The following is a 27216-nucleotide window of genomic DNA, read 5'->3' as shown; positions in this document are numbered from 1 at the left end:
GTTGGTGACAGTTTCCAGCCACTGCCTGGGAGTCTCCCACGGAGTGTAAACGTGGTTTCTCCTGCAGCTAATGAAGAGTATTACCAGCTGCTGATGTCCAGTGAGAGCCAGCCCTGCGGAGTGGATGTGCCCTCCTACACCATGGGGGAGATGGAGAGTGTGACCTCCGAGTACATCGGGAAGAATGTGGTGAGTGGCTCAAGTGGCTTTCATGTGGCTCGAGCCCCACCTCCCCCAGAGCGCTGGCAGGGCTGCTGTGTCCAATGGCGTCACTGCAGCAGGTGGGGTTCAGGAGAGGAGTGTATACCCTTAAAGAAAAAATGTGAAGTCAGTGGTTCTGGGAGCAGAGGTCATGTTCTGGGCCTCTGTCTCATTTCCATGAGATTGTCCTTCCCATCCTGACCAACTTCACCCGACAGCTCCTGGGAGCTGGAGCGAGCCCAGCATATCCCAGCTGGGGGATATGGGTGAGGGACAGACATGGTGATAGCTCACATGTCCAGGGTTCACTGTCCACAGGGGGAGCAGATTTGAGACTCCAAAACTCAGGCATTTTTAAGTTCCCCATAAAGGTGGGCCCCTTTATGGGGGCATGGGCCACACACAGCCTTAGTGTCCCAAGTTAGTGTAAGGGCCCTCTGAGCCCAGAGGGCCAACAGCAGGGAGAGAGCCTGAGGTGAGACCTCTAGCTCCCCAGGTGGCCCCCAGATCCCTGGGAGAGGTAGGGCTGACAGAAGTGGGTGTGATAGGCCAGGTAGGTGGAGCGTTTCCCCCTTCCACCTGCCAATCACCCCAGCCTGGACGGTGTGTCCAAGACAGTGGGGTGAGTGGCACCTGCCAGGGAGTGGGAATATCTGACGTTTCTTCTGGCACTGGAACCCTGATGTGTTGTTTTGGGTAGTATCGTGCTGGACTGATGTGCATAACAGGAAGCTAGAGCTGATCCAGCCGGGCCCAAGCAAAGGGCTCAAAGTTCCCCGGGCCCTCCAGGTGGCTGGCTCCCTGCAGCCTGCCCACCCAAGTCCCATGCCCTGCCCAGACACATCCTACCACCATCACTGTAGTTATATTTTTCCTTCCAGGATATGTTTGCAGTGGCCGTGTCCCTGGTGACTGGGAAAATCCTATACATTTCTGACCAAGTCAGTTCCATATTTCACTGTAAAAGAGAAGCCTTCAGTGATGCCAAGTTTGTGGAGTTCCTGGCGCCTCACGATGTCAGTGTGTTCCACAGCTTCACCACACCTTGCAAGCTGCCCTTGTGGAGCCTGTGTGGCAGGGCAGGTGAGGTCCCTGTGGCAGCACCTTGTCCCTCCCGGGTAGACCAGGACTTCAGTGGAGGGCGGGGGCTGGGAGCTGGGCCTGACACCAGGTCACCTCTGCCAGGCTGGGGCTACTGCCCACACTGTCAGAGGTAAAAGGTAAGCAGTTGTCCCTCTCTTCAGAATAAATTCAGAGAGAAAAAGAAAGTGTTTTCATAAATCTCAGAGAAGAAAAAGCATTTTGGAAGATTTCAAGAAATACTAGGCATTTTGGAAATGAAGTTCTGAAGATCTGGAATCTTGGCACGACTGCGGAACATGGGAAGGCTGGGGGGATCTGGGTGCTCCTCTCACTGCCTGAGCAGCTGTGGTGAGCTGTGTGGCACATTCTGGGGCAGCTTACGGGGCTCTTCCCCTGGGCCAGAGGTGGCTCTGGGAAGGCAGACCCTGAGACTCCTGGGCAGACACCACCAGCCTGCCAGGCAGTGCAGGTTCAGTCTGTCCACAGGTGGGTGCGGCTCCCCCCGGCCGACTGGCCTGCCAGAGTGTCCACTGTCTGCTCTGCCTAGGTCTGGGCCTCTCACCTGGCCCTGCCCTCCTGTTCTCAGCAACCAGACAATGTCCTCCAGTCCCTGGAGCCAGCTGTGGGCATGCCTGCCTCTGGGTCTCCCATGCTGTCCAAGTGGAGGGTTAATGCTTTGGCCATCACACTCATGGCCCCTCTCCTGCCCTCTAGACACAGCTCTCTGCACTGAGCCCTGTGCATCCTTGTCCTACTTCTGCCACTTGAGAGTAGACTTTGATTCTGGGAGGGTTTGAAGGCCCCTGCCAGTCACTAGCCCCTCTCAGGGCCCTGAGTACCCAGAGCTGACAATGGCCTCAGAAGCCAGGAGAGATGAAAAGGGAAGGGCCAGGAACTGCCCAAGACAAACTTGGCCTCACTCAGCATCTTGACTAGCACCCAGCCTGGCCACATCACCTAGCGTTGTCTACAAATTTGTCTTTGGCTGCAGGTCAGCAATGTTTGCTCTTGTCGGAGGCTCCTCAGCCCTGGTTCCCCCTCTTTTCCGGGGGCTCAGAACCCCTGATTTGCAAGTTCTCACAGGCTTGAGTACCCCTGCAATTGGCCCACTCCCCACTTGCCCTGTCCCCTGTCAGTCTGCAGAGAATGTCATCATCACATCACCCCTGCTGGCTCCACAGATGTACCCTCTGCCCCAGGCAGTCTGGGGACATGTGTGCAGTTGGTTATGTTGCTCAGAAAGGGGGTGCTCGTACTCGGGTTCTCATGCAGTGCTCCCAAGGACTGTCCGGTCAGATCATCCAAGTTTTCAGGACAAGTTGTAAGGGCCAGGTCAGGATTGGGCCACCATATGAAAGGCAAGTTGTTCATGTTGAGACTTACAGCATGAGCGGCTAGCGCCATCTCCCCAGGGTAGTGCCAGCCAGACTTTTGTCTGAGTTAAAAAGGGCCAGGTAAATTCTCAGAGGCCTTTCTAAGCTGATCATTTTATATCATTTTCTGTAACATAATTTTTTCTTATTTCTTTTGAGTAAACTTTATATGAAAAATCTAAGATTTCTTTTATAAAAAAATATTTTTTGAAAATTTTCTTTTAAAAAAATTTGTTCATTCCCTCTTTTTATGAGGTTGCCCAACTGATTTCATGTTTTTACTAGACATTTAAAAAAAATTTAAGTTAATATTTCACCAAAATACTGATGTAAGCTTTGAAATGCCCTATTCAATTATTTCTATTGGAACTGATTATCCCCCAAATGTGTAACTATAACTATTAATAGGGCCAATACGTAAATATTTTGCATGTCAGCCAGTGAGATTTACAGAGTTAAAATGTTAGTGTGCCTATAGCAGCATTATATACCATGCAAAAAATAAAACTCCTGGCCCTAAAATTTCAGCACTGTATAATTTGGTCTGCATTACACTTAGAAAATGTATTTAATTTTCACCAGATATGTAATAAAAGAGTTCTAGTAACTGAGGGCCGGGCACAGTGCCTCATGCCTATAAACCTAGCACTCCGGGGACTGAGGCAAGAGGATCGCTTGAGCCCAAGAGTGTGAGGTTGCTGTGAGCTAGGACACCATAGCACTCTACCTAGATGACAAAGTGAGACTCTGTCTCAAACAAACAAAAAAAAAGATTCTGAAGGATTCACGTGGTGTGTGGGTGGATTTGGCTCTATATTTTATTGCCTCTCTAGCCTGAGAGCTGTAAGGAGCACTTCGTATTTAGCCATTAACTGGATGAACGACTTTGAGCTTTTTCTTTTAGATTCTTTTACTCAAGAATGCATGGAGGAGAAATCTTTCTTCTGCCGTGTCAGGTAAGCTCAGTTCCTAGTTTTCCTACATTAGAAAACAGCACATTGGGCCATGCACAGTGGCTCATACCTATAACCCAGCACTTTGGGAGGCTGAGACCAGAGGATTGCTTGAGGCTAAGGGTTGGAGACCAGCCTAGGCAACATAGCAAGATCGCATCTGTACAAAAGATTAAAAAACTACCCAGGCATGGGTGTGCACACCCATGGTCCCAGCTACTGGGGAGACTCAGGCGTGAAAATTACTTGAGGAGCCAGGAGTTCAAGGCTGCAGTGAACTACGATGAAGCCACTGCACTCGGGCCTAGGTAACAGAGTAAGACCCTGTCTCAAAAAAAAAGGTGGGGGGGCAGCACCTGTGGCTCAGTGAGTAGGGCACCAACCCCATATACCGAGGGTGGTGGGTTTGAACCCGGCCCTGGCCAAACTGCAACAAAAAAATAGCCAGGTGTTGTGGCGGGCACCTGTAGTCCCAGCTACTAGGGAGGCTGAGGCAGGAGAATCACCTAAACCCAAGAGCTGGAGGTTGCTGTGAGCTCTGACACCATGGCACTCTCCCGAGGGTGACAAAGTAAGACTCTGTCTCTAAAAACAAACAAAAAGCATAGCACACGCATTTCCTCCCCAGTGCCTTTTGTAGGGTTTAGGGTGCCTGCACTCCCACCCATCCTCACTATGCTCAAGGCTGAGGGGTGTGGGCCTCGTCTGCTTCCCATTCTTCAGGGGCAGAAGCTCTGCCCATGTGGACACAGCGCGTGTGTTCCTGAAAAGTGTAGATGAAAACACATTTGAGTAAGTTACATTTTAAATGTGTGTGAGGTGCTCAGACAGTGTGACCGCAGAGGGGTGCTTTAGCCCGCTCATGGAAAATGTTGGCCAAAGGACCCTGTACTTGCTGTCTGTCACCCCAGAAGGCACACTCCCCGCTCCCCAAGGTCCTTAAGGCCCTGGAAAGCACATGCACCCTTCATTTTGTGTATGCGTGGTCTGGGGAGAGTCCTACAGTTTTCCCAACAGGCTCTTGGCCTGAAAGAGAGAGACTATGATTGAGTGTCCAGTTGTGGTGTCAGGTCTCAGGGCCTAGGACCCCACAGTGGGGGAAGTATACCTTTCCTGTCCACTTTGTCCTGCTTGGAATGCAAAGTGCCCTAGAGAAGGGCTGGAAAGGCCCCTGTCCTCCAGTCAGGGTGTCCACTTTTGGATTTGGCCTTCATTGTGACGGGACTGAGGGAAAAGGCTGAAGAGAGCGGGTGGCAAGCCCAGCTCCTCCAGCAGGCACCCCGTTCCCTCCAGTGTGGCCTGGGTCCCAGGAGGACATACCTAGCAAATGAGGGACAGTTCCTGGGGCTCAGTCCCACACCTTTGGTGCTGCTCTTCTCTGCAGTGTCGGGAAGAACCACGAGAACGAGATTCGCTACCACCCGTTCCGCATGACGCCCTACCTGGCTAAGGTGTGGGACCAGCAGGGTGGGGAGAGACAGTTCTGCTGCCTCCTGCTGGCAGAGCGCGTGCACTCAGGCTATGAAGGTAACAGCCCAGCCAGACAGGGAGGGGTAACTCCCACAGTGCCAACACAATGCCTGTGAGACTGGCTGGCACTAGTTCTCCAGCCTTGGCCTCTGCCCCATCCGTGGGCACAATCTCCATCTTTGTTGGGACTCAGCACATCCCTGCTCTGACATCTGGCCCTCCAGTGGAAGTTCAGGGTTCCAGACCATTGCTGCAATCCCTTCTCTCTCTTGCCTTTCATTGGCAAGTGAGAACAGCCCTGACAGGCCTAGAGCCCCAGTCCCTCCCATCCTTGTCCCCTCCCCCACCAATGCCTCAGCCTCTTGGGCCCCTCCAAGGGTGAAGGGCAGTGATATCACTGCCTGCTCCACAACCCCAAACACCCTCACATCCAAAAATAAACTGCCAGGCACTCCTCCCTCCCTACCTTGGCCCATCCTAACTTCTTCCCTTCTTTCCACATGTGCGCTGGCTTCCCTGGATGAGTCAACTGATAAGCCATGGCCCCTGAGTACCCAGCATCTTCTCCACCCCCAGTCTTTGCTCCACTGTCTCCTTTGCCTGGCTCTGTTCCCACCAACTTCCCTTGTAGAAACCCAGTCACCGTGCAGCGCACCTGGCCAGGGACTCCTGGTCCCACTAGCCCCACAGCCTCTCACCGTCTCCAAAACAAAATCTGGAGCCAAAGGATCCCAGGCGCTGTGCCACCATGATCATGTCCTTCTTGTAATCCCCCTGAGACTGCTTTGTGACACCTCGGTCCTTGTACTAGCCACAATCCCTGGCCGGGAATCGTGGGCACTACTGAGCAAGTCACATGATTTCAGAATGATGTCTTTTTTTTTTTTAAAGCACTTCTTAAAAGTGAAGTTTTAAGTATGTGACTTCCTGTAAGATGTTTGATGGGTCCTCACGTCCAGAGTATCTGCAAATATCCAATAAGGATTTAGAAAATTATCAGTCTCCTTGAAGCATGAAATGTTTTGGAATTTCAAATGTTTTATCCATGAATTTGATAATAGAGGAACATTTGAGGCATGTGACTTCCTTTATGCAAATTACTACTTTTGCCCACTTTAAAAACTGTGAAGTTGGGCAGCACCTGTGGCTCAGTGAGTAGGGTGCCGGCCCCATATACTGAGGGTGGTGGGTTCAAACCCAGCCCCGGCCAAACTGCAACAAAAAAAATAGCCGGGCGTTGTGGCAGGCGCCTGTAGTCCCAGCTACTTGGGAGGCTGAGGCAAAAGAATTGCCTAAAACCCAGGAGTTAGAGGTTGCTGTGAGCTGTGATGCCATGGCACTCTACTGAGGGCGATAAATGAGACTCTGTCTCTTAAAAAAAAAAAAAAAACTGTGAAGTTCTTCAACACAGTGACATTTGCTGAGCATTTTGAGTATGTGACTCGTTTTTCTAAAAGTAATTTGTTCAGATTGTTCTTGTTTCATCTTAAAAATTATGAAATAGCCTTCCAGCAGGATTTTGCTAAGAGAAGTCTGTTTAGTCCTAGTTTACTAAATTAAAACTAGTCCACATGGGGGCGGCACCTGTGGCTCAGTGAGTAGGACGCCGGCCCCATATACCAAGGATGGTGGGTTCAAACCCGGCCCCGGCCAAATTGCAACCAAAAAATAGCTGGGCGTTGTGGCGGGCGCCTGTAGTCCCAGATATTCGGGAGGCTGAGGCAAGAGAATCGCTTAAGCCCAGGAGCTGGAGGTTGCTGTGAGCTGTGTGACGCCACAGCACTCTACTGAGGGCCATAAAGTGAGACTCTGTCTCTACAAAAAAAAAAACTAGTCCACACGGAAGTAGGGAGGGCTGGCTGGTGGTTACCAGTGTAGGGGCCACCTGCTCTCTATGGGTTCTTCAAAGTCCATGTTTTAATTTTTAAAAATTTTCTTCAGCTACCCATTACTCTGAATCTATATGGTGTTTTCTAGAAGTTTTAATATAATGACACTAAATATGTATTTCTTAGAATCAGAAATGTGTGCAATATTCTGTTCTTTCAGCTCCTAGAATTCCTCCTGAAAAGAGAATTTTTACAACCACCCACACACCAAATTGTTTGTTCCAGGACATAGACGAAAGGTAGGTTCTGCTGGCCGGTCCCCTCTGCCTACACGGCCTCTCTGCTGTCCCTTGTCTTGGAATCAGTTTTACATTCTTCCTATCATCAGATTCCCTTTCAAGATAATTTGATATTTTATTATCTTGGTAATTACTTCATAATAACTAAACAAAGCTCAAGCAGTTTTCATGTTTTAACATGAAAGCTATTTAGCTAAAGTCAAGGCTTCATATTGGTTTTATAATTACATGATAATGGACAAAAATGTTTAACTATTTATAAGCAATGAAATAATTATGAAGTTATGCTAAAAACTTGCTAAGACATGATCACAGTGTAATTGGGGCCTTTTGGAGGGTGGTGATTGTTCTGATTGAGTCCATTTAACTCCTTTTGAGTAAATGATGGTACAGGCAGGGGTAATGAGCCTGGGGCCAGGTTAGGATTGAAGCTGCAGGTGCCATTGACAGGACCCCAGCAGAGCTCATCTTCCAGCCTGTGGGCCAGAAGCTACTCCAGGGGACAAGGGCCTGTCTGTACCTCTGCTCAGAGCCCCACTCAGGTCCCTCTCCCTGAGTTCTCCCACCCTGAATGTCGTAGCAGTTGCGAATGACCCAGACTCAGCAGCACCAGGTCCTGAGGGTGCCCCAACTGACGTGCCTTCTCCCAGTCCCTGCACAGAGGCATGAAGACATAGGGAGTGCTGTGGGCCACTGGCAGTGGGGAGGAGGCAAGAAGCACTGGCATGCTGGGCTTCCTGAAATGGACCAGGTTGCCTCCCCACTGTCTGTACCTGGTCCGGGGACACAAGCTCCCCACCCCTGTAGTCAGGCCATGCAGCCTCCTAGGGAAATTCTGCTCTAGATAGATGGGAATCCGTCACCTCCAGGTTGCTGTGGTGTGTTCCCAGACACTTGTGGCACAATTACCAGAGAGACAGTTTCCAGATGCAAGTTCCTGCACCCTACCCTGCCCACTCAGGACCATGATGTGGGGCCTGAGAGTTGCATCTGTGAAGGTCTAAGAACTGTCTACAAACCCCTCGGGCGTCTAGCTCAGTCTGTACAGGGAGGTTGGGGGCAGGTGCACATGGCCCTGGGGGTGACGCGGTCTGTAGAGCTTTCCATGGTAAAGCCCTGCAGGCAGCTGGGCTCAGCCCCAGTGTGGCCAGGGCTCCTCCCCCACCCTCCTCTTCCTCTTCCTCCTCCTCCTCCTCCGGCCAAGCCTTGATGGGGAGAATGCCAGGAACATTCTGTACATTCTGTCTAAAGGCAAGCATGGAGCCTGGAGAAAGAGTGCCTCAGACAAGGAGAAAATCAAAGAATGAGGCCCAGCCAGTGAGAAAGGTCCGGACCACAGGGAGCAGGGGCATATTGATCTAGACCCAGAGGGAGCGTCCTACCACAGGAGCAGCAGAGTCTGAGAAAGCTTCTGTGTGGGTGTGAGGAGGAGGAGGATGGCTTTGGCTAAGGCAGGGAGTGGGCTATGCAGGGGGCCAGCAAGACCACTCGTGGGAACACAGTAACAGTTCTGCAAGCAGGCATGGGCCAGAGGGCAGAGGCCCCGCCAGTCACCACAACTCCTGGAGAAGCCACAGTAAACTGACTCCACACAGTGGCTAAAGAAATAAGTGAAGGAAAATGGCCCCAGCTGGAAAAGAGGCTCACAGCAAGAGTTTTCAAGGGCCTAGGCAAAGCTTATTAAACAGAAATCCATCCAGGCCACCTGTGGCCAAACGAATTAATGACACAAAAAAAGAAGATCTTAGAAGAAAAACAAAAACATTGTCACAATTTATTCTTTTAGGCAATAGGCACAAAGCTAAGCACTTACAGCCCTAAGGAATGGAGCTTCACTGGGTGTCTTGGACTCATGAGGACACTGGAATCTGCATTTGCTAATAAACTGAAAGACAAGCCGGTCTCTGTTAGCCCAACTCCCAGATTTTTGAACTTGGGGTCTAGCTCCTTTTTCCAATGAATAAGAAGGTTCTTAGAGGTGACTTGCTTGCTGTTTGGAAGCTGTGCCCAGCATGTGTCTGCTTGCCTTGCAGGGCAGTCCCCCTGCTGGGCTACCTACCTCAGGACCTGATCGAGACCCCTGTGCTCCTGCAGCTTCACCCCAGCGACAGGCCCTTGATGCTGGCTGTCCACAAAAAGAGTAAGTCCCCTGCTCCTGGAAACCCTCCAGCATTTGGAGGGGCTGGTGTGCAGTAGGGCCTCTTCTTGAGACCAGCCCAGCCCTGAAGGTCATGTCAGCTAAGGACAAGCGTGTGGGGTGCCCCCCTCCCATCTGGGTCCTAGCATCATCAGCACCAGGTGGAGTAAACTCCTGGGAGCCCCTTCATGGCCAGTAGTCCCTCAGCTGTGGCCTGAGTCCTTGGAGTCTCATTTTTATTGTTGGCTTCAATGGCAGAAGGAAAGGGGGAGACCTATTCACCTGTGTCTCAGAAGGTGCTAACCAGGCCACGGGAGGGACTTCATATGTCCTCAGCAGGCCCAGCCATCACGCTAGCAGACAGGAAACAACCCCTGTGGGAAGCAACCTCTTTGTTTTAATTTAAAGCAAAAATGGGGGTTTGAAAGCAGTGGCTCTGAAGAGGTATTTGCAAGTGAACCCAGACCTGAGTGTCCTGACTTGTCTTTTCTCTCTTGTGAACGCCATTTGCTCCTGTCCACACTCTGAACACTGTTGTCACCCCCCTAGTCCTGCAGTCCGGTGGGCAGCCTTTTGATTATTCCCCCATCCGCTTCCGGGCCCAGAATGGAGAGTACATCACACTGGACACCAGCTGGTCCAGCTTCATCAACCCGTGGAGCAGGAAAATCTCCTTCATCATTGGGAGGCACAAGGTCAGGGTGTAAGTACTCTGGCTCTCCTGTGGGGTCCTGGGCCATCCTCGCTTCACCCACAGATGGTGTGGGGAGGGGCTGAGAGACCAGGACCAAAGTCACCTCCTGCCACCTCCGGGTGGGGAGCCCTGGGCAGACAGGCAAGGGGTGACCTGCCCTCTGCCCCAGTGGGAGGGACCTCCTTCAGGCAGAGTGGGCAGGTGACAGCCTGGGAGCTGCAGGTGGGAGGTGGGGGGGCCTGACACACAGCACAGGGCTCATCTTAAGAAGATGAGTTGTAACCTCACAGGGGCCCTTTGAATGAGGACGTGTTCACGGCACACCCATGCACAGAGGAGAAGACCCCAAGCCCCAGCATTCAGGAGCTCACGGAGCAGATCCACCGGCTGCTGCTGCAGGTGGGTGCAGGGCCTGACGCCCTGCTTGTGACCCCCACCCCTAGGCCCCGACATATCTACTCAGCTCCATCTGTCCCTCTCTGAACATCCAAGGGCCAGTTTGGGCATGGTCTGTGCAACCCAAGACTGTCCGATGTACCCTCGGCTTTTCCCAGCCTCATATGTAGACCTCGTGTCTGAACCACAGCTACAAGGATGCACCCAGGCCCACACCCACACCCCATGCTCTGACAGGGGCTCTTCCTGTCACCCCCAAGTGACCTCCTGCTAGTGTAGAGCTTTTTCCAGTCCAGTGTGACCATAGTCAGCTCCAGGGAGCAGGTTTCTGCTTTTCAGTTGCCATAGGCTGTGGTGGGAAACTATTTGCATCAGTCTTTGTTTCTGAAACCCCTCGATGGACTGGTGAGTGTTAACAGCTATGCCTTGATGAGAGGGTTGAACCAATTCCTCTGGAGTGGAGTCTCCTCAGTGACTGCATATCTGGGGACAGGGCACTGGGGTGGAGGCCAGAAGTCCACCTCTGGAGACTTTGACCTCAGGGCTCAACCCTAAGCCCCCTTTGTTCTTGCCATGTGACCTTGGACAGGTTGGTGGCCCCTCTGTGGGGCAGGGATTGGGAGGATTACCATAAGCTGTGGCTCTATGAGAGCTTGGTGGCCCTGGCCAAGTCCACAGCACTGTCTGCTGTCTCCCCAGCCTGTCCCCCACAGCGGTTCCAGTGGCTACGGGAGTCTGGGCAGCAACGGGTCCCACGAGCACCTCATGAGCCAGACATCCTCCAGCGACAGCAACGGCCACGAGGACTCTCACCAGAGAGCCGTATGTCCCCTCCTTCTCTTCCCTGAGGAAATGAGTCTGCTAACGTGAGTTAGCAGAGACCTTGGCAGATACTGAAGCCATTACAACCTCTGCTATTCCTGCCTACTCTATAAACTTTGTCCACTTGGGCCTCATTTTAAAATCTCTTTAAGAGTCAAAGCAGCTAGAAACTAGGTGAAGATTTGCGTGAAACATATGTAAAGCAGGCAAAACAAGCAAAAGTGAAGATTAACAGTGGGTTAGAAGGGAGAAAATGTGGCGTGACATTTTACCTTGCTTTTGTTATCGCTCTTGGGAGTTGTCAGGTCAGTTTTACAGATCTGTGCATCTCTCAGACTCCTCATTCGGAATTCACTGGGGATCTGGAATTATTCCTGCCACCTTCTGCTCTCACTGTGGGGACAGACTTAAGGTGCCTCCTGGAGTAACGTGTTCATTTTGTTTTTCTTCAAGGAAACTTGTAAAAGTAGTAACAGGACCAAAACCAAAAGTCATTATTCTCATGAACCTGGAGAACAAAAGAAAAAGTCCAGTTCAGGTAAAATGTTGAATACACACACACACATATGTATATATTCATTTCCTTAACAGAGCTTACTTAGTATGGCCGTGTGAACAGAGGGGCTGGATTCGTGCTACTCTGGTGGCAGGGAATGCACCCCCGAGTGTGATCCAGTCCCTCCTGATTCGGCACAGTTCACCCTATTCAGACCCCCATGATGAGGCCAGGGAAGCATGGGCCTCACTCAGCAAATGCTGCTGCCCATAGCACCTGGCCTGGCCAGGTGCGGCCAGGTGTGGCCATGTGCTAACACTCAGCCACACATGGAGTCTGCCTGGTGTCTGGCACACCTCAGAGCAGTGTGGTGGGGCTGTCAGCCCCACTGTGCGGGGACGGCCCACCCGTGCTGCACCGTGCCCTCGGCCCTGCATGCTTTCCTCATGTGGGCAGTCCTTGGGGGGGGTGCTCTTGCTCTACCTTGCCTCCTACGGGAAGCCTCCCATGGGGACTGGGGGCCCAGAGCATACTCTGGCCTGCCCTGTGTGTGTGCTGTGTGCTGGACTTTGTGCTGGATGTTGGGACACACTAATGAGCTGGACGTGGCTGTGCATTCGAGGGCCTCTGGGGAGGAGCATGTGCTGTACGGTATGTGGTGAGGACAAGAGTCAAACCCTCATCACAGTGCACTGAACTCACTGGTGACACTGGCTCTGCCCAGGAGGAACATAAAGCACTCAGGTCTCACTGGCCCCTCGGGCTTAGGCGTCCATGCAAGAACTAACCTCTGCCACTGCTGAGTGCCTGACCTGGGGGACAGCCTGGACCCCAGTGAGAAGCAGGCCCAGGCCTGGGTCACAGCTCCCTACAATGTCCCTCCACAGATGGTACCATAGCACTCACATCAGCTGGTTGCCAGGTACTAGGCTGTCACTGAGTTTCTATGCCTGTGAAGCATATTGGTCCCCAGCCTTACCTTTAGGTAGAATTAAAGTGCTTTACAGAGTATGTCGTCTTTGGGGGAAAGTACTAAGTGAAAGAACTATTTGGTTTTTTTTTAGAAGTGCCAAGTAGTCCCTCAGCTCAGATGAAAGCTGTACCTGCTGCAGAGAAGGACAGCTCAGGAGCCAGCGTCTCCAAGGCCAGTGTGCCGGAGGACCTGGCCTGCAGGACCCAGCCCGCCTGCTCCTACCAGCAGATCAGCTGCTTGGACAGTGTCATCAGGTACCCCAGCGGTTGTGACACCCCCGTCTCACGCACCCGCTGCCTCTTGCGTTGGTGAGATGGCACTGCTCACGCCCTTCACACAGGTACTTGGAGAGCTGCAGCGAGGCCACCACTCTGAAGCGGAAGTGCGAGTTCCCAGCCAACATCCCCACGCTGAGGTCCAGCGACAAGCGGAAGGCCACAGTCAGCCCCATGCCTGCTGGAGGTATCTGTTCTTTCCTGAGCTGTTCAATGTATGATAACTGAAATCCTCCACCATGGAATGAGATGCCGTCTCCAACCCTGATGGCCTTTCTTCCCTCCCATGTCGATTCTGAGTGGCTTCTGTAGATCTAGTATGAGGGTGTAGGCTGTTTATGTCCAAAGTCAGCAACCTCCTTACAAGCTGCAGGGGATGACCATTCATCTAGGAGCCTGGGCTATGAGAACAGAAGCCCGGTGGGGCTGTCCTGAGTTACCACTTTAGGGCTTCCTTTGCCCTGAATCTCAGAGGAACCCTGGCATATAAATGGAAATGCCCCGTTAGCCTCAGGCTGCTTAGAGATTACACATGCTGTTAGAGGTCCTTCCCGGCATCAGAAATAGAGTATTGCATTGTGGAAAGGAGCACAGGAGACGGACTAGCCATGCTGAGCTCTGACAGTCCCTGCCCCGGCCCACAGGGAAGGAGAGCAGGCGGCTGGCTGACACTGCCTGGGTCACTGTTGGTCCTTCAGCGCTCTGACAGAGGCCCCTCCCCCGGGCCTCAGGGTTTACGTGTGTAACTATTCCCACCTGGAATTTCCTCTTCTCCGCTTTTCTCCTTTGAATAGACACTGAGAACAAATCATGCCCGGCCTGAGCATTTATGGGACGGGTGTGAGCAGCCTGGGAGGGACAGGTTGCAGTCACTGGGGAGTGGGGCACTGTCGGGACAGGTGGCCTTCCTTACCTGAGCGTTCGTTTTAACTGCTTTTGTGTGTGTTTCTTGTCTTATGAAGAGGCAGTGTTGCCCTCCAAAGCGAACGGCCACACGGAGGTCAGAACTCGTCTCACCTCGCTGGCTCTGCCCAGCAAGGCTGAGAGCGTGGTGTCCCTCACCAGCCAGTGCAGCTACAGCAGCACCATCGTCCACGTGGGGGACAAAAAGCCCCAGCCGGAGTTAGGTATGACTGTGGGCCCTTCCATCACAAAGCAATTTGATTTCAAAAATAGAAAGGAGACATTGGGCTGCCATCTTAAGTTTGTCTTTAAGTTATCTAAGTGCAGAAGAACCCTGCCTTCGCCCAATGAGCGGGTTCCAGGAAATGCAGTTTCGGGAAGTGCAGACAGAGGCAGGGTGCAGCCGCGGGGCCAAGCGCCTCCCGGGGCTGTCCCGCAGTGCTATGGCACCACCTGGTGGCAGCCAGCTGCTCTGCCATCGATCTGGAAGGCTGAGGGCAGGGCTGAGCCCCCTGGGTGGGCGCTGCCGGACAGCCGGCTTCTCTGGTTGAGGCTGGGGGGCCTCTCCTCTGCCCAGACTCGGTAGCCTGGGAAAAGGTGGGACCATTAGCCCTCTCTGTTTACATACAGAACCTGGAACAAGTCTTGCAGCTTAGTGGCTGAGTCGTCTTGTTCTTCAGAATTGTGTGATTAAAATGAATCCAGAATTCATTTCATTTTAGGGAGATGATGAGGAAAAAAGTGCATGTACCCAAATCCTGCCTTGAAAGATGGTCAGTGGGCCCCACTTGGCCCCTGTCCTATCTGCCCCACAGTCCCACAGGATGTGCACTGCCACTGTGCATGGTCCTGAGCCCAGAAGGACAAATAGATGTGGCCTTTGTTGTGTTCTAAGAGCTGAGGACAGCCTAGGAATGAGCCTTCAGGTTCCCTGCACTGCAGCCCGCTCAGCCGCTGGGCTTTGTGCCCGCCTGCAACAGGCCTTTCATCTGCTGTTTTTACCTTTTACTGTGAACTTTCTCAGAAAGCTAAACAGAGATATCGTGAATTTCATCCTCATGCCTTGAGCATCATTAAGTGATTTTACATGTGAGTGATTTGTCTTGTTCATAAGTAGTGGGTACATGTAGTCCCAGCTACTTGGGAGGCTGAGGTTGGGAGGATCACTTGAGCCCAGGAGTTTGAGGCTGCAGTGAGCTGTGATGGTGCCATTGCATTCCAGCCTAGACAACAGACCCGGACAGAGTGATAAGACCCATTTTCAAAAAAGGGAATAATAATTTTTTTTTTTTTTTGAGACAGAGCCTCAAGCTGTCACCCTAGGTAGAGTGCTGTGGCGTCACAGCTCACAGCAACCTCCAACTCTTGGGTTTAGCGATTCTCTTGCCTTAGCCTCCCAAGTAGCTGGGACTACAGGCGCCCGCCACAACGCCCAACTATGTTTTGGTTGTAGTTGTCGTTGTTTGGCAGGCCCAGGCTAGATTCGAACCCACCAGCTCTGGTGTATGCAGCTGACACCCTAGCCTCTTGAGATACAGGCGCCAAGGCAGGGAATAATAATTTTAAAGCAAAGGGCATGCAGCTCAGAGGCCTGTTTTGTATTACAGAGATGGTGGAAGATTCTGTGAGCGGGCCTGAGTCCCTGGACTGCCTGGTGAGCCCTGCCCTGCCTTGTGGCCTCAGCCAGGAAAAGGAGCCCTTCAAGAAGCTTGGCCTCACCAAGGAAGTGCTCGCTGCGCACACCCAGAAGGAGGAGCAGAGCTTCCTGCAAAAGTTCAAGGAAATAAGGAAACTCAATATTTTCCAATCTCACTGCCATTATTACTTACAAGAAAGATCCAAGGGGCAGTTGAGTGAACAAAGTAAGTAATGATACCTGAATTAAAGATGGGCTTTTAAAAACTTTATTCCTAATGGTACTGAATCCAGGGGGTTTTGAAATGTGAAATGTTGGGATTTTGAAGGCATTAATTTGTAAGACAGCTATTAGATCTTCACTAGCACTGCAATCTGCTGCTGTAACCTCATAGCCTGGTGAGGGCTCTCAGGATGTAACCTCATGTCCCATGGGTTATAGTAGTGTAGACACCGGCTGCTGGCCCAGGCTGGCCCCTGTGGAGTGCAGGGTCTGGGCTAGCGGCCATTGCTGCTGTGGGTCCTACATCTGCTGCCTATAGAATTGTGTTAGGCAGGGTCCCACTGCCATCTGCCCACATTGACAAGACCCTCAGAGGATAGGCACTTGGTGTTGGGCTCCTTAGGGCTGGGCTGCCAACTCCAAAATGGAGCAGAGTTCATAGCATGTGAAGCTGCTCTTTAAGCCAAGAGCATCTGGGGGGACGAAGTAGAGTAAACTAGCTTCTTCTCTCCTCTTCTGGTCCACGATCCTGGCTCCTGTGCTCTAGTACCTTCCCATACCCCACAGACCAGGCCTGTGTCGGTCAGATGGGCTATACCTTCCTTAGCTCCCTGAGTCACTGGGGCAGGGATTGGAGCTAGTGAGCCATAAGGACCCAGCTCCCCGGGTCTCTGGGCAGACACTGAAGAGAATGCCTAAGAAATTAAAGAATCCTACAACCTTATTAAGGATTAGTCTTTTCCACTCTTTTCTTTCTTTCCATCTTCTACGGACTCAGGATTACTGCCAACCTGCAGGGAATTTCCATAGAAATTAGAAAAATGTGCTCTCTCCAGCCCTGCCAGGCCTGGATGTGTTATCCCAGGAGTCAGTGCTTTAGCCACTCGTCCCAGTGGGGGACTTCTTATAGGAAGAACACCAGGTAGAGAGGCTGAATTGCGAAACTTCCAGTCACATAGCAGTTTGCCTTCAGCATGTCACAAAGGCAGGGGACTCCTTGGCACAGTTGACAGATGACCCTGCACACCTGCTACAGAGCCCCAAGTTACTCTGTGAGATGCGAGAGGAACTAAGGCTCCCTGGACCCCCCACCTTGGGAGACACCCAGAGTCCCTTATATCCTCCTGAAGAAAGAACTGAGTTACCAGTTGAGTCCCTATATGCTCCTGAAGAAAGTCTGTCGTCCCCAGCAGCACTTGTCACTGAGAGGAGAATGTGGTTCCGGAAGCAGGTGTCCCCCTGCTGCTGCACTTAGACTTGATTTGACAGGAGGGAGAGGAAGCATCTCTTCTTAGGGAGCAGTAGTGACAAAGCCTATAAAAAGAAAAATGGGGACGTTAGACCAGGCCAGTGGGTCTGCCCGACAGATTTCATAAACCAGCAGTTATTTACTCAAATATTGGTTAACTGTGGGGACTGGCCTGCTTATTCATTTATTTATGAAAGTAGAACCTTTTTATTTATGTATTTATTTATTTTTGAGACAGCTCACTCTGTCACCCTGGGTAGAGTGCCCTGGTGTCATTATAGCTCCACAGCAACCTCAAACTCTTCAGTTCAAGCAGTCCTCCTGCCTCAGCCTCCTATGTAGCTGGGACAACAGGTGCTGATCACCATGCCCAACTAGTTTTTCTATTTTTAGTAGAGATGTGTCTCATTCCTAAGCTCAGGCAATCCACCCACCTTGCCCTCCCAGAGTGCTGGGATTACAGGCATGAGCCACCATGCCTGGCCCTTTTTACCTTTTTAATACTACTTCTTATGTTAGCATTTCATAAAAGAAAAGAAATTTTAATACCAGAAGAAAAGAAAGAGTGTGATCCTATGATTAAGGGCTGTCCTTCAATTGGCTCAGTTTAGTTCCGTGGAAAGCCTAACATTTTCCCTGATTTTTCTCACTTTACCAAGGATCAGGGAAGACCATCAGGTAGACCCCTGGGCTGGCATTTGAGAACACAGGACTGTTGAACTAAGAGGTGGCTTTAGGGTTTTGAGATTTGTGTCTCTAAGATTTTAAGTCAGGTGGTTTTTCCATCTTTTAGCTGCCTCTGGACTAAGAAACACTTCCGGAATAGATTCATCTTGGAAAAAAACTGGAAAAAACAGAAAACTGAAGTCCAAACGGGTCAAGCCTCGAGACTCCTCTGACAGCACCGGGTCTGGGGGTCCCGTGCTCCCCCGGCCCCCACTCTTAGGCCTGAATGCCACTGCCTGGTCACCTTCGGACACATCCCAGGCCAGCTGCCCTGCCGTGCCCTGTCCTGCTCCAGTGCCCACTTTCTCCCTGCCTGTGTTTCCAGCAGCAGGGACGCTGGCAGCCCCACCTGCAGCTCCTCACTCCAGCTTCACGGTGCCCACTGTGCCCATGGACGCCCAGAACCAGTTTGCAGTCCAGTCCCCACCCTTCCCTGCACCCTTGGCCCCTGTTGTGGCTTTTGTGCTACCCAGCTACTCCTTCCCCCCGGGGCCCTCAAGCCTGCCACAGGCCTTCTTCCCTGGCCACCCTCACTTCCCCGGCCATCCCACGCTTGTGACCGAGATGAGCCCTCCCTCACAGCCCAAGTTCCCAGGCCAGACCTCTACTCTCAGACAACCATGCACTTGTCCAGCCACCCCAGCCACCCCACCATTGGCTGTAGGCCGGGCCTCCCCACCACTCTTCCAGTCCCGTGGCAGCTCGCCCCTGCAGCTCAACCTGCTGCAGCTAGAGGAGACTCCTGAGAGTGGCACTGGGACTGTGGGGACAGTGGGAGCCACAGGGATAGCAGCTGCGGGGCCGGACTGCAAACCTGGCACCTCTCAGAACCGACAGCCAAAGGCTTCTCTGCCTGTAAGGATTTCCTGATGCTCTTTCCCCAAAGTAGGCTGCAAATAGCACACATGACAGGCTGCATGCTCCCGTACACAGCCACGGGCTTTTATGCTGAGGTCCCCGTGACCATGTGATCTGCTTGGCCCTGTGTGTTATGTCAGGACTGAACACCTTGAAGTTTGGAGTTATATGTGCCAGAAAGTAGTGTTTCCTAGTTAAAATGATCCCATCAGATTTTTCGGAGCTTTTTACCGTCTTGCGGTAGGAATGAAAGATGACAGATGTAGATAAATGTAGAATTCTAAAAAGTGACGTGTTAAAGTACTTATGGACCTCAATTTTTTTTATTTTTGAGATGAGGGTCTTGCTATGTTGCCCAGCTGGTCTTGAACTGGTCTCAAGTGGTCCTCCTGCCTTAGCCTCCCCTGTAGCTAGGACTACAGGCACAGACCACTGCACTCACCTATGGGCCTCAACTTTTTAAATGACTCTTTAAAGATAAACCACAACCAGTTAAATGAAGGAACTAAGACTCTCCAGAGGGCAGTGCCAGCTGGCTCAGGTGCTCAGGGAATGGGTATGCTTCCATAGTCCTGAACCGGTTACCCTGGTTTCCACCCCCTGAAGCCTTAGGGACACAGGTGTGGGGTTCTTAATCAGATTATGAAATTGTAATTTCTTTTTCAATCAAGCACCTGTGTGTTTCCAAATGCGTTTGGATGTGTAGCAGCATTATCCAAAGTGCAACCCATAGGCCCTTGTGGGGGGGGTGCTGTCTGGAAGGGTCCCCTCCTTTGTCTGAGGGTTGAGGGCCCCTTGGGAAACATATTGGTTCTCCCAGCGCACCCCCCTAGCTCCTGATTCCTGTTGCTGGGGTCCTAGACCCACAGGATCAGGGATGCTCTCTAGGCCAAACCTACCCTCAGTCACAAGGCAGCCCCCATTGGGAGTACAGAGCCCCCCTCCCAAGGGGAAGGCCTGGGGTGCTATGTGAGGCACTCTCCCAATCCCACACTGCTGTGCAGGAGGAAGGCACCAAGGACGACAGGCTCCAGGGTGCCTCCTGAGATCAGACGTGACTAGATTCTATTCACAGCGCACGGCAGAGTGCTCACTGTGCAGTCTGCTCTCCTGGCCCCGTGTGCTGTGTTGTGACCGAGCACCCTGAACAGCCGTATCTTCTCCTCCCTGTCCCTGAAGCAGCACGAGTCCTCAGAGGCCCAGAACAGCGATGCCCTCTCCACGTCCAGCGACCTGCTGAACCTCCTATTGAACGAAGACCTCTGCTCAGCCTCAGGCTCAGCCCTGTCTGGAAGCGCAGCCTCAGCCACCTCCGACTCACTGGGCTCCAGCTCGCTGGGGGGCAATGCTTCCCGCAGCGCGGCAGGTATGTGGATCCCGGGGGAAGTGGGCATGTGTCTTCTCTGGGAGGAGCACTGAGCTCCCGGAACAGCCCAGAGCCCGTGAGGTCCACACACACACACTCCCGAGCAAGCTGGGAGTCCATAGCCCACCTGTTTGCTTCTGATTTCCATGTCACTGCAGGCCACACCTGCAGCCCCTTGTGGGACTGTCCCTCGGACTCTCTAGGGGGTGGTTTATCTTCCTGAGCTAGTTCCACTTGTAGGAACATAGGCTGTGGCCACCTGCAACCCGTCACTGACTGGGATCTCCCAAGTGGGGTCTGGAGCCACAGTGAGAACCAGAAATGCACACGCTGTCCAAAATCTAAGCTCCCTCCTTTCCTGGAGCAAGGCTTCCTTCCACCCACCCTCGCTGGCAGGCATCTCTGCTCAAGCAAGGCTGGCTGCAGAGTGCTCCAGGCTATCACTCTTCTCTGCTCTGAGTCTGCAGACACAGAGCTTGGGAGAGAGGGACCCAGGTTTCCAGGGCACAGCTTCACCTGAGCTTCTCGAGGCCTATGCAGGAAAGAACCACCTCTGTGATACTAACGGATATTCCGTTTTCTGATACCCAGACCACTGCAGAATTGGGAAGAGAAGGGGAAAACCCACCAACACAAGATGCTCATTACCTATTAAAGTTCTTCAGTCCTAAAATTGTCATGTTCTTTTTAAAGGCAGTAGTGACACAAGTCACACCAGCAAATATTTTGGAAGCATTGACTCTTCAGAGAATAATCACAGAGCAAAGCTGAACTCAGGTGTGGAAGGCAGCGAGCACCTCCTCAAGTGTGTCCTGCAGGATCCCATCTGGCTGCTGATGGCAGACACGGACGACAGCGTCATGATGACGTACCAGCTGCCAGCCCGGTATCCACTTGGCCTCTTCCTAGGAACCAGGGAGGATGGGCTTAGGAGCTCCCCAGAACAACAGGATAGGGTAGGACACTGCTGTGAAAGACGCAGTTGGAGCTGCATGCAGCAGAGAGAGGCAGGCTTCCATCAGGGCGACGCTAAGGTCCTGGGAGCCCAGTGGAGTGGCGTGCTGCGGCCTGCGAGGAGGGAGGGCTCAGCTCTGGTGGAGCATTTGTGCCAGAGTCATCTCTTTTGCTCCCTGGCCAGTAACCTTTTGGGGTAAATGAGGTCTCCAACTGTGTGTTGTAGAGTTGAATAAGTCAAAGGTCAAGGTAGATGACCAGCCCAAGGCTGGTGGCTGCTTGGTAGTGACCCTGGATCTGTGTCCAGGCTCTGATTCCAGGTCAGGCTGCTCTGTGGAACTAGATGTGAGCTCAGCTTGAGTGCTTGAGCAGCACTGCCTTGGAAGGGGAAGCTGGGAGAGAGGAAGGGAGGTCAGGAGGGAAGGAAGAAGAGAGGGAAGGAAGGATTAACTCCTGAGGCCTCTGGTTGGCTACGGGAGGCTGGGTCTCCATCTCTGAGGCAGCTTCAGCCCAGCCTGGTGTTGGCTGGTGGCAGAGGAAGATTGCTTTGCCTGCCCTCTGAGTGGTAAGAATTTCTCAGATCAACCACACTTGTGTAGAACCAGGGTATTCGTCCCTGCAGGTACCCAGCCCCACGTCTAAGTTAAAAGATAGTAAAATTAAGTCCAGACCCAGATTGTCATTTTAATGGAAAGACTACAGATTACTTACCAGGGAGATTAAGTTACTGTAAACAGGGTAATTGATCCTAAATGAACAAAATCATCTAAAACTACATGATTAATACTGAAAGAGTTGGTAGAAAATGAGTGTGTCTTTTAAAAAAAGAAACCCTTAAAACATTCTGAAGCTTACCTGTTTCTAAATATTTTTTGAAGGAATTTAGAAACAGTTTTGAAGGAGGACAGAGAGAAGCTGAAACTAGTGCAGAAGTTCCAGCCCCGGTTCACAGAGAGTCAGAAGCAGGAGCTGGGTGAGGTCCACCCATGGATGCGTGTGGGCGGCCTGCCCACAGCCCTCGACGTGGCGGTAAGCTCAGTGCGCTATCCTTGTGTGGCCCTGGGAGGCCCTGTGATGGGGACTCCCTGTACTATCTTTGCAACTTTTCTGTAAATCTAAAACTTCTAACATCAAAAGTTTATTTTAGAAAAAGGTACTGCAAGGCCAGGAAGTCTGCCTGGAAAAAGCCTTACTCCAATGGCTTCACACTGTTTCTGCAGAGGGTGGAAAATCTAATCTCAATCCCCTGCTGAAACCTGAATGTTTTTTCCTTTGCTCAATTCTGTTTTCTATTTTCAAAAAACTACAAGACCTCGCCTGTCATAATCTCTCAGTATGCATAGAGACCATTAAGCAATAGTGGTGACACCACATTTCTGCCATCACACTCATGGGGCTGTCCCTCTAGCTGCCCTGCAGGTCCCCAGATGGGTGCATGCCAGGCCTCCTCTCCCACTCACTTCCAGGCGGTTTTACCCTGCCACACTATGGAAGCTGTTCTTGTCAAGGTCCTCCGACAGCTGCACTGTCATTTCTCTGTCCTGTCCTGGGGGACATTTAGTAGCACACATTTAGTGGCTCACTCTTTGGAGTTCTGTCTCCCCTTGGCCTCGGGCTGCTCTCTGGGCTCTCTGCTCTGACCCCCTGGTTCCCTCCTTGGTCTGTACCTCTGTTCTGTATGCACTCCCTCCAGTTACCACCTCTTGCCTGTAGACTCGAAATGTAATAGCATCCGTGTGTGGAGATTCCCTAGCATCCACCTGCTGGCCAGCCTTCTGTCCAGCTTATTGTGTTCAGAACCGAGCTCCTCACTATCTTCAGAGAGAACCAGCTCCTCCACCTCTTGTCCACCTCACTCAAGAGTAACTGCATCCTTCTTGCTCAGGCCACAGACGCTGGAATTGTCCTGGACCCTCCTTGTCGCAGTCCCCTCCCATGCATTAATAAACTTCAGGCTCGACCTTTTAGGTGCACAGAGCAGCCACTTCTCACCTCTAGCACCACCACCCATGTCCAAATCACGAGGATGCTGGCCCAGGTATCAGTGTAGCTCAAGCTGCGTTCAGTATTCCCCACGTCCCCTGAAGTCAAACCATGTCACCCACAACTCAGACCCCTTCCAGCGCTGCCCCACTTCCTCAGAATAAATGGTCACAGGGCCATTCGGTCTGCCCTGCTCACTGCTCTCCTCCGTCTGCCTTGTCTCTGCCCCACACTCTCCTCTCCCGTTCGACAGCCTGCGGCCGCAGGATCTTTACACCTGCCCTTCCGTCTGCCTGAAACCCTCTTCTCTCAGCTGTGTGTGTAGCTCACACCAGCTCCATGCACGTCTTTCAGGTGCCGCTGACCACTGAGCCACTGCTGCACAGGCGATGCCCCAACACTTAGTGGCTTGAAACAACAAAACTTATTATCTCACAGTTCGTGGGCCCCAGGAATCTGAGGGCAGCCTAGCTGGTGGTTCTGACACAGGGTCTCCCATGAGGTTAAAGGTGAGCTATTGGCTGAGGCTTCTGTCATCTGAAGGCTGGTGGACCAGCTTCCACAGACTCTCACTGCAGGCCCATCATGCTGTGGCAAGAGGCCTCACTTCCTTGCCATGGGCACTTCTTCATAGGACAGCCTGGATGTCCTCATGACATGGCAGATGACTTCCCCAGTGAGCAAGAAGAAGCCCAGTGCCTCTTATGACCTAGGAGCAGAAAGCAGGCGCTGTTAGAGGAAATGACATCATCTTTGTGACAGACTAACTTCTAAGTCCAGCCCAGGCTTAAGGGGAGGGCAGGAGGAAGGAACAGCACATAATGTGTGGATGTGGGCCGAGCAAGGTGACTCACGCCTGTAATCATAGCACTCTGGGAGGCCAAGGCGGGTGGATTGCTTGAACTCACTAGTTCAAGACCAGCGTGAGTGAAAGCAAGACCCCATCTCTACCAAAAATAGAAAAATAGGCAAGAAGATCACTCAATCCTAAGTTGGAGGTTGCTGTGACCTATGAAGCCACGGCACTCTACTCAGGGTGACACCTTGAGACTCTTGTCTCAATAACAACAACAACAAAAAAACAAGAATGTGTGAATGTGTTTCAAAAGCACAGCATCACCTTTCCTGTGGTATATTCTGAATGTCCAGTTAAAATCACAGCTGTCCTCTGCACATAGTTGTGTGCGTGCCGTTCCACGTCAGCACAGTGCTTTTCCTTCCTGAGTATAGCACAGAACCCTTCCTATCTAGGTTATTGTCCCATCTCCTCTACTGGAACTTCATCTCCCTGCAGCGGGGCTTTTTGTCCTTGTTGGCAGCCTTATGCTGACACCTGGTCACTTACGACTTAAACATTTTTGTGATGGCAGTCTCTGATCTCATGGTTATTACTGATTTTATATTTTTTCTTTTAAGGAATGTGTTTATTGTGAAAACAAGGAAAAAGGCAATATTTGTGTGACATATGAGGAAGATATTCCTTCTCTGGGACAAAGCGAAGTTTCAGACACCAAAGAAGTGGAAAATGGACTCCCCTTGAGTCACAAGAATGAAGAACAGACATAACCCTGCCCCCACCCGACAGCCAATGATCTACATTAGATGGTGCTTAGAAGACGGGAAAGAATCTTTGTTTCTAATGAAATGGACACATACTTATGTTGCTTTTTTTGTTTTAGAAAAATATCATAGTTTTCTGAAGGGGTGACTTAAAACTGTGGAGGGTGGGAAAGGTTGGGGAAGAAGAGCCTTTTTTTTGTGAGACAGAGTCTCACTTTATCACCCTTAGTAGAGTGCCGTGGCTTCACGGCTCACAGTAACCTCCAACTCCTGGGCTTAGGCGATTCTCTTGCCTCAGCCTCCCAAGTAACTGGGACTACAGGCACCCGCCACAACACCCAGCTATTTTTTTGTTGCAGTTTGGCCAGGGCCGGGTTCAAACCCTTCACCCTTGGTATATGGGGCTGGTGCCCTACCCAGTGAGCCACAGGCACCTCCCAGAAGAAGAGCATTTTTATATTTAAAATATAAATAAGGAGTTTCATGGGATGGGGGAAGAGATTTTATTTGTTATTTAACTTGAGAAAGAGTGAAACTATTTGTGAGTGTCAGAAAAGCTGCCTGGCTCTCAGAAGTCGGTCGCCTGTGATGAGTCCCTGTCTGGTGCCCCACTGGCCACTTCTGGGTCATCCCAAGGCACCTGCCAGGCTATGACAAATGCCCAGGATGCCACATAGGACTCCAGGCTTAGGGCTGTGGCCTTCTGGAGCTTTCCCAGGATGTGTTTGATCAGATCAAATTCTGCCCTCTTTTGGGGGCTGCTTTTTATCTAAATTTTAATTTAGTTGAGCTAGATTTTCCTTTTAACATACCAAGTGGAAAATTAAGCTTCTCTTAATTTTATTTCCAAATACTTTGCATTAAATGGTATGAAGCATACTGTGGCAAACCATCAGCTTCGGGCACTGTAGTGGTGGGTATTTCAATCTGATGTCGCTTTTGTTTGTAGTGAACAAAGTTGAAGCATTTGCTTTGGACTAAAGGAGCCTGGTTGGTTTATGTGACCAGCTCCACCAGATTAACGCACACCAGACCCTCTGTGTGTTTCCATATTGTTCCTGTCTCCCCTTTTCAGGCTGTGATGGACAATATGTGTATAAAAGTATGTTACCAGTCATACGGTGACTTTCCCCTGCAAATGAGGCCTTGACCAACATGCTTAGAGCCCAGTGGTGTTAGGTTGTCTTTTGGCAGAGAGCTGCTGCCACCACCGTGAGGTGTGTCCCCACAGCTTCCAGCTGCATCTGCGCTGTTGGGGTGCAGTGCTCACTTCGCCCACTGCACCTGGGCTGGGTGCAGGCCCTCACTCTCTTCAGGAGCCCAGTCTCACTGGGTGCAGCACCACAGCTCTGCCAGCACCATACAAACTTTCACAGCTTTAGACACTTGGGGAAAAGCAAGTTCAATCTGCCTAACTTTTTACAGAACCTGATGTTGCATCATATGTCCCAAAGACTTTGGGAAATTTAATAATGATCCCTGGTGTGACTGAAATTATCACTAGTAAAACAATTGACTTAAAATTGGACCAATGCTATGAAGCTTAAAAGGAAGCAGGGTTTGCCTTGTTCTTTGATGAGGAAGTGGCTACAAGAAAGGGGAACTGTCCTTATACTCCAACTGGTTTTCATAGTAAAACCATCTTATGCTTGAATGTTAGTCTTATTAAAGGAACACTTTTATTTTTTAATTTACAAAGTAGTATCACCTTCAGATACTCAGGATAAGGTTATAATCTATATGTTTTATGGAAATTAGATGTTACAAACTGCTTTCTGCCTCTAAAGTCAGATGGTAAGAGAATAGGTGATAATCTAAGGTTACGGGTGTGTTGCCTAAGTACAGAACTGCCAAAACTCACTCTACTGCTATGAATGTTTACCCTCAGCATTATTTTATCATTTAATATATATTCTTTGGTCATTAATTGTGTAGCTTCACGCGCTGAGAAGTTGACTTGATCATTTTGTGATTTTGTTTACATGATGCCAAGCATCGAGTAATTATTTTCCTTAGTATGTGTGCTTTCACAGGTGTTATAAAAACTTTTTCTCTATTTTAAACTGAGCCTTCTTTTTAATATATTCCTGAAAGGATATGTAAATAAGCTCTCAGAGTTTGTGCAATGATTTGTTGAGCCTTGCCAAACAAGTGGTTTGTTCGTGTACAAACCAAACTTTCTTCACTCAGTGCAATATATTTGTTTGACTGCTTGTGTCTTTTTATGACCTTTTTGCCTTTTAGAAAATTGGTAAATAAAGCAAGTATATTTTTAATTTGAGTTGTATGTATTTTTAATACAGGAAAACCTGAATAGAGATCAAAGATTATCAAAAGATGTTTCTTTTTTAAAGTGAGCTGCAGAAATTCTGCATTTGGGAATCTTCACTGCCAAATGCCTCCTGATGGCCTCCCTGGTACAGTTTGCCTCCTTCTGATCCCCTTTCTGGGTGTGGGAGAGAGTGACCGTCTATAATGCAAATGTGATTGTATAACTACCCCCACAGTCTTTTCTCTTGCAAATTGAGGGATCTGCCTCCTGGCTACACCCTTAGAGCTCCGGGACTCTGACCCCAGCACCCACTCTGTTCCCTTCTCTTCCTCCTGCCCCTGCACATCTGGCTCATTCGGGCTGGCTGGCTGTGTTCTGGCCTCCAGGCTGAAGGCAGGGAGTCAGAAGGATGATCTACCAGAAAGGCCCAGTGTCCCCATCAGGGATCATACAGGCAACGTGGCACTGTCCCCCTTCTCCCTCTTC

At 51.0% G+C, this 27216-nt stretch overlaps 1 protein-coding gene across 2 annotated transcripts in view; it reads left to right on the top strand.

The window, feature by feature from the left end:
* Positions 1–26737, top strand: part of PER2 (period circadian regulator 2) — a 40601-nt gene extending 13864 nt beyond the window's left edge. Inside the window, exons 5-23 of one of the 2 annotated variants that reach the window (XM_053596520.1) lie at positions 68–189; positions 1083–1284; positions 3562–3613; positions 4995–5137; positions 7130–7208; positions 9242–9348; positions 9895–10048; positions 10330–10438; positions 11135–11257; positions 11711–11795; positions 12818–12980; positions 13067–13188; positions 13964–14128; positions 15512–15766; positions 17805–18592; positions 19778–19961; positions 20655–20847; positions 21794–21944; positions 24315–26737. In XM_053596520.1, coding sequence (XP_053452495.1) covers positions 68–189; positions 1083–1284; positions 3562–3613; positions 4995–5137; positions 7130–7208; positions 9242–9348; positions 9895–10048; positions 10330–10438; positions 11135–11257; positions 11711–11795; positions 12818–12980; positions 13067–13188; positions 13964–14128; positions 15512–15766; positions 17805–18592; positions 19778–19961; positions 20655–20847; positions 21794–21944; positions 24315–24464 — 3347 coding nt within the window. In that variant the 3' untranslated portion in view covers positions 24465–26737. Of the gene's footprint in view, positions 1–67; positions 190–1082; positions 1285–3561; positions 3614–4994; positions 5138–7129; positions 7209–9241; positions 9349–9894; positions 10049–10329; positions 10439–11134; positions 11258–11710; positions 11796–12817; positions 12981–13066; positions 13189–13963; positions 14129–15511; positions 15767–17804; positions 18593–19774; positions 19962–20654; positions 20848–21793; positions 21945–24314 lie in introns of both variants that reach the window. The other variant, XM_053596518.1, reaches the window with a different exon arrangement.
* Positions 26738–27216: the final 479 nt, after the last annotated feature.

Source organism: Nycticebus coucang, chromosome 7, assembly GCF_027406575.1.
Source record: "Nycticebus coucang isolate mNycCou1 chromosome 7, mNycCou1.pri, whole genome shotgun sequence".
Taxonomy (NCBI): domain Eukaryota; kingdom Metazoa; phylum Chordata; class Mammalia; order Primates; family Lorisidae; genus Nycticebus; species Nycticebus coucang.
The sequence above is the reverse complement of the archived record's forward strand: the minus strand, read 5'-3'. Positions and strand labels throughout refer to the sequence as shown.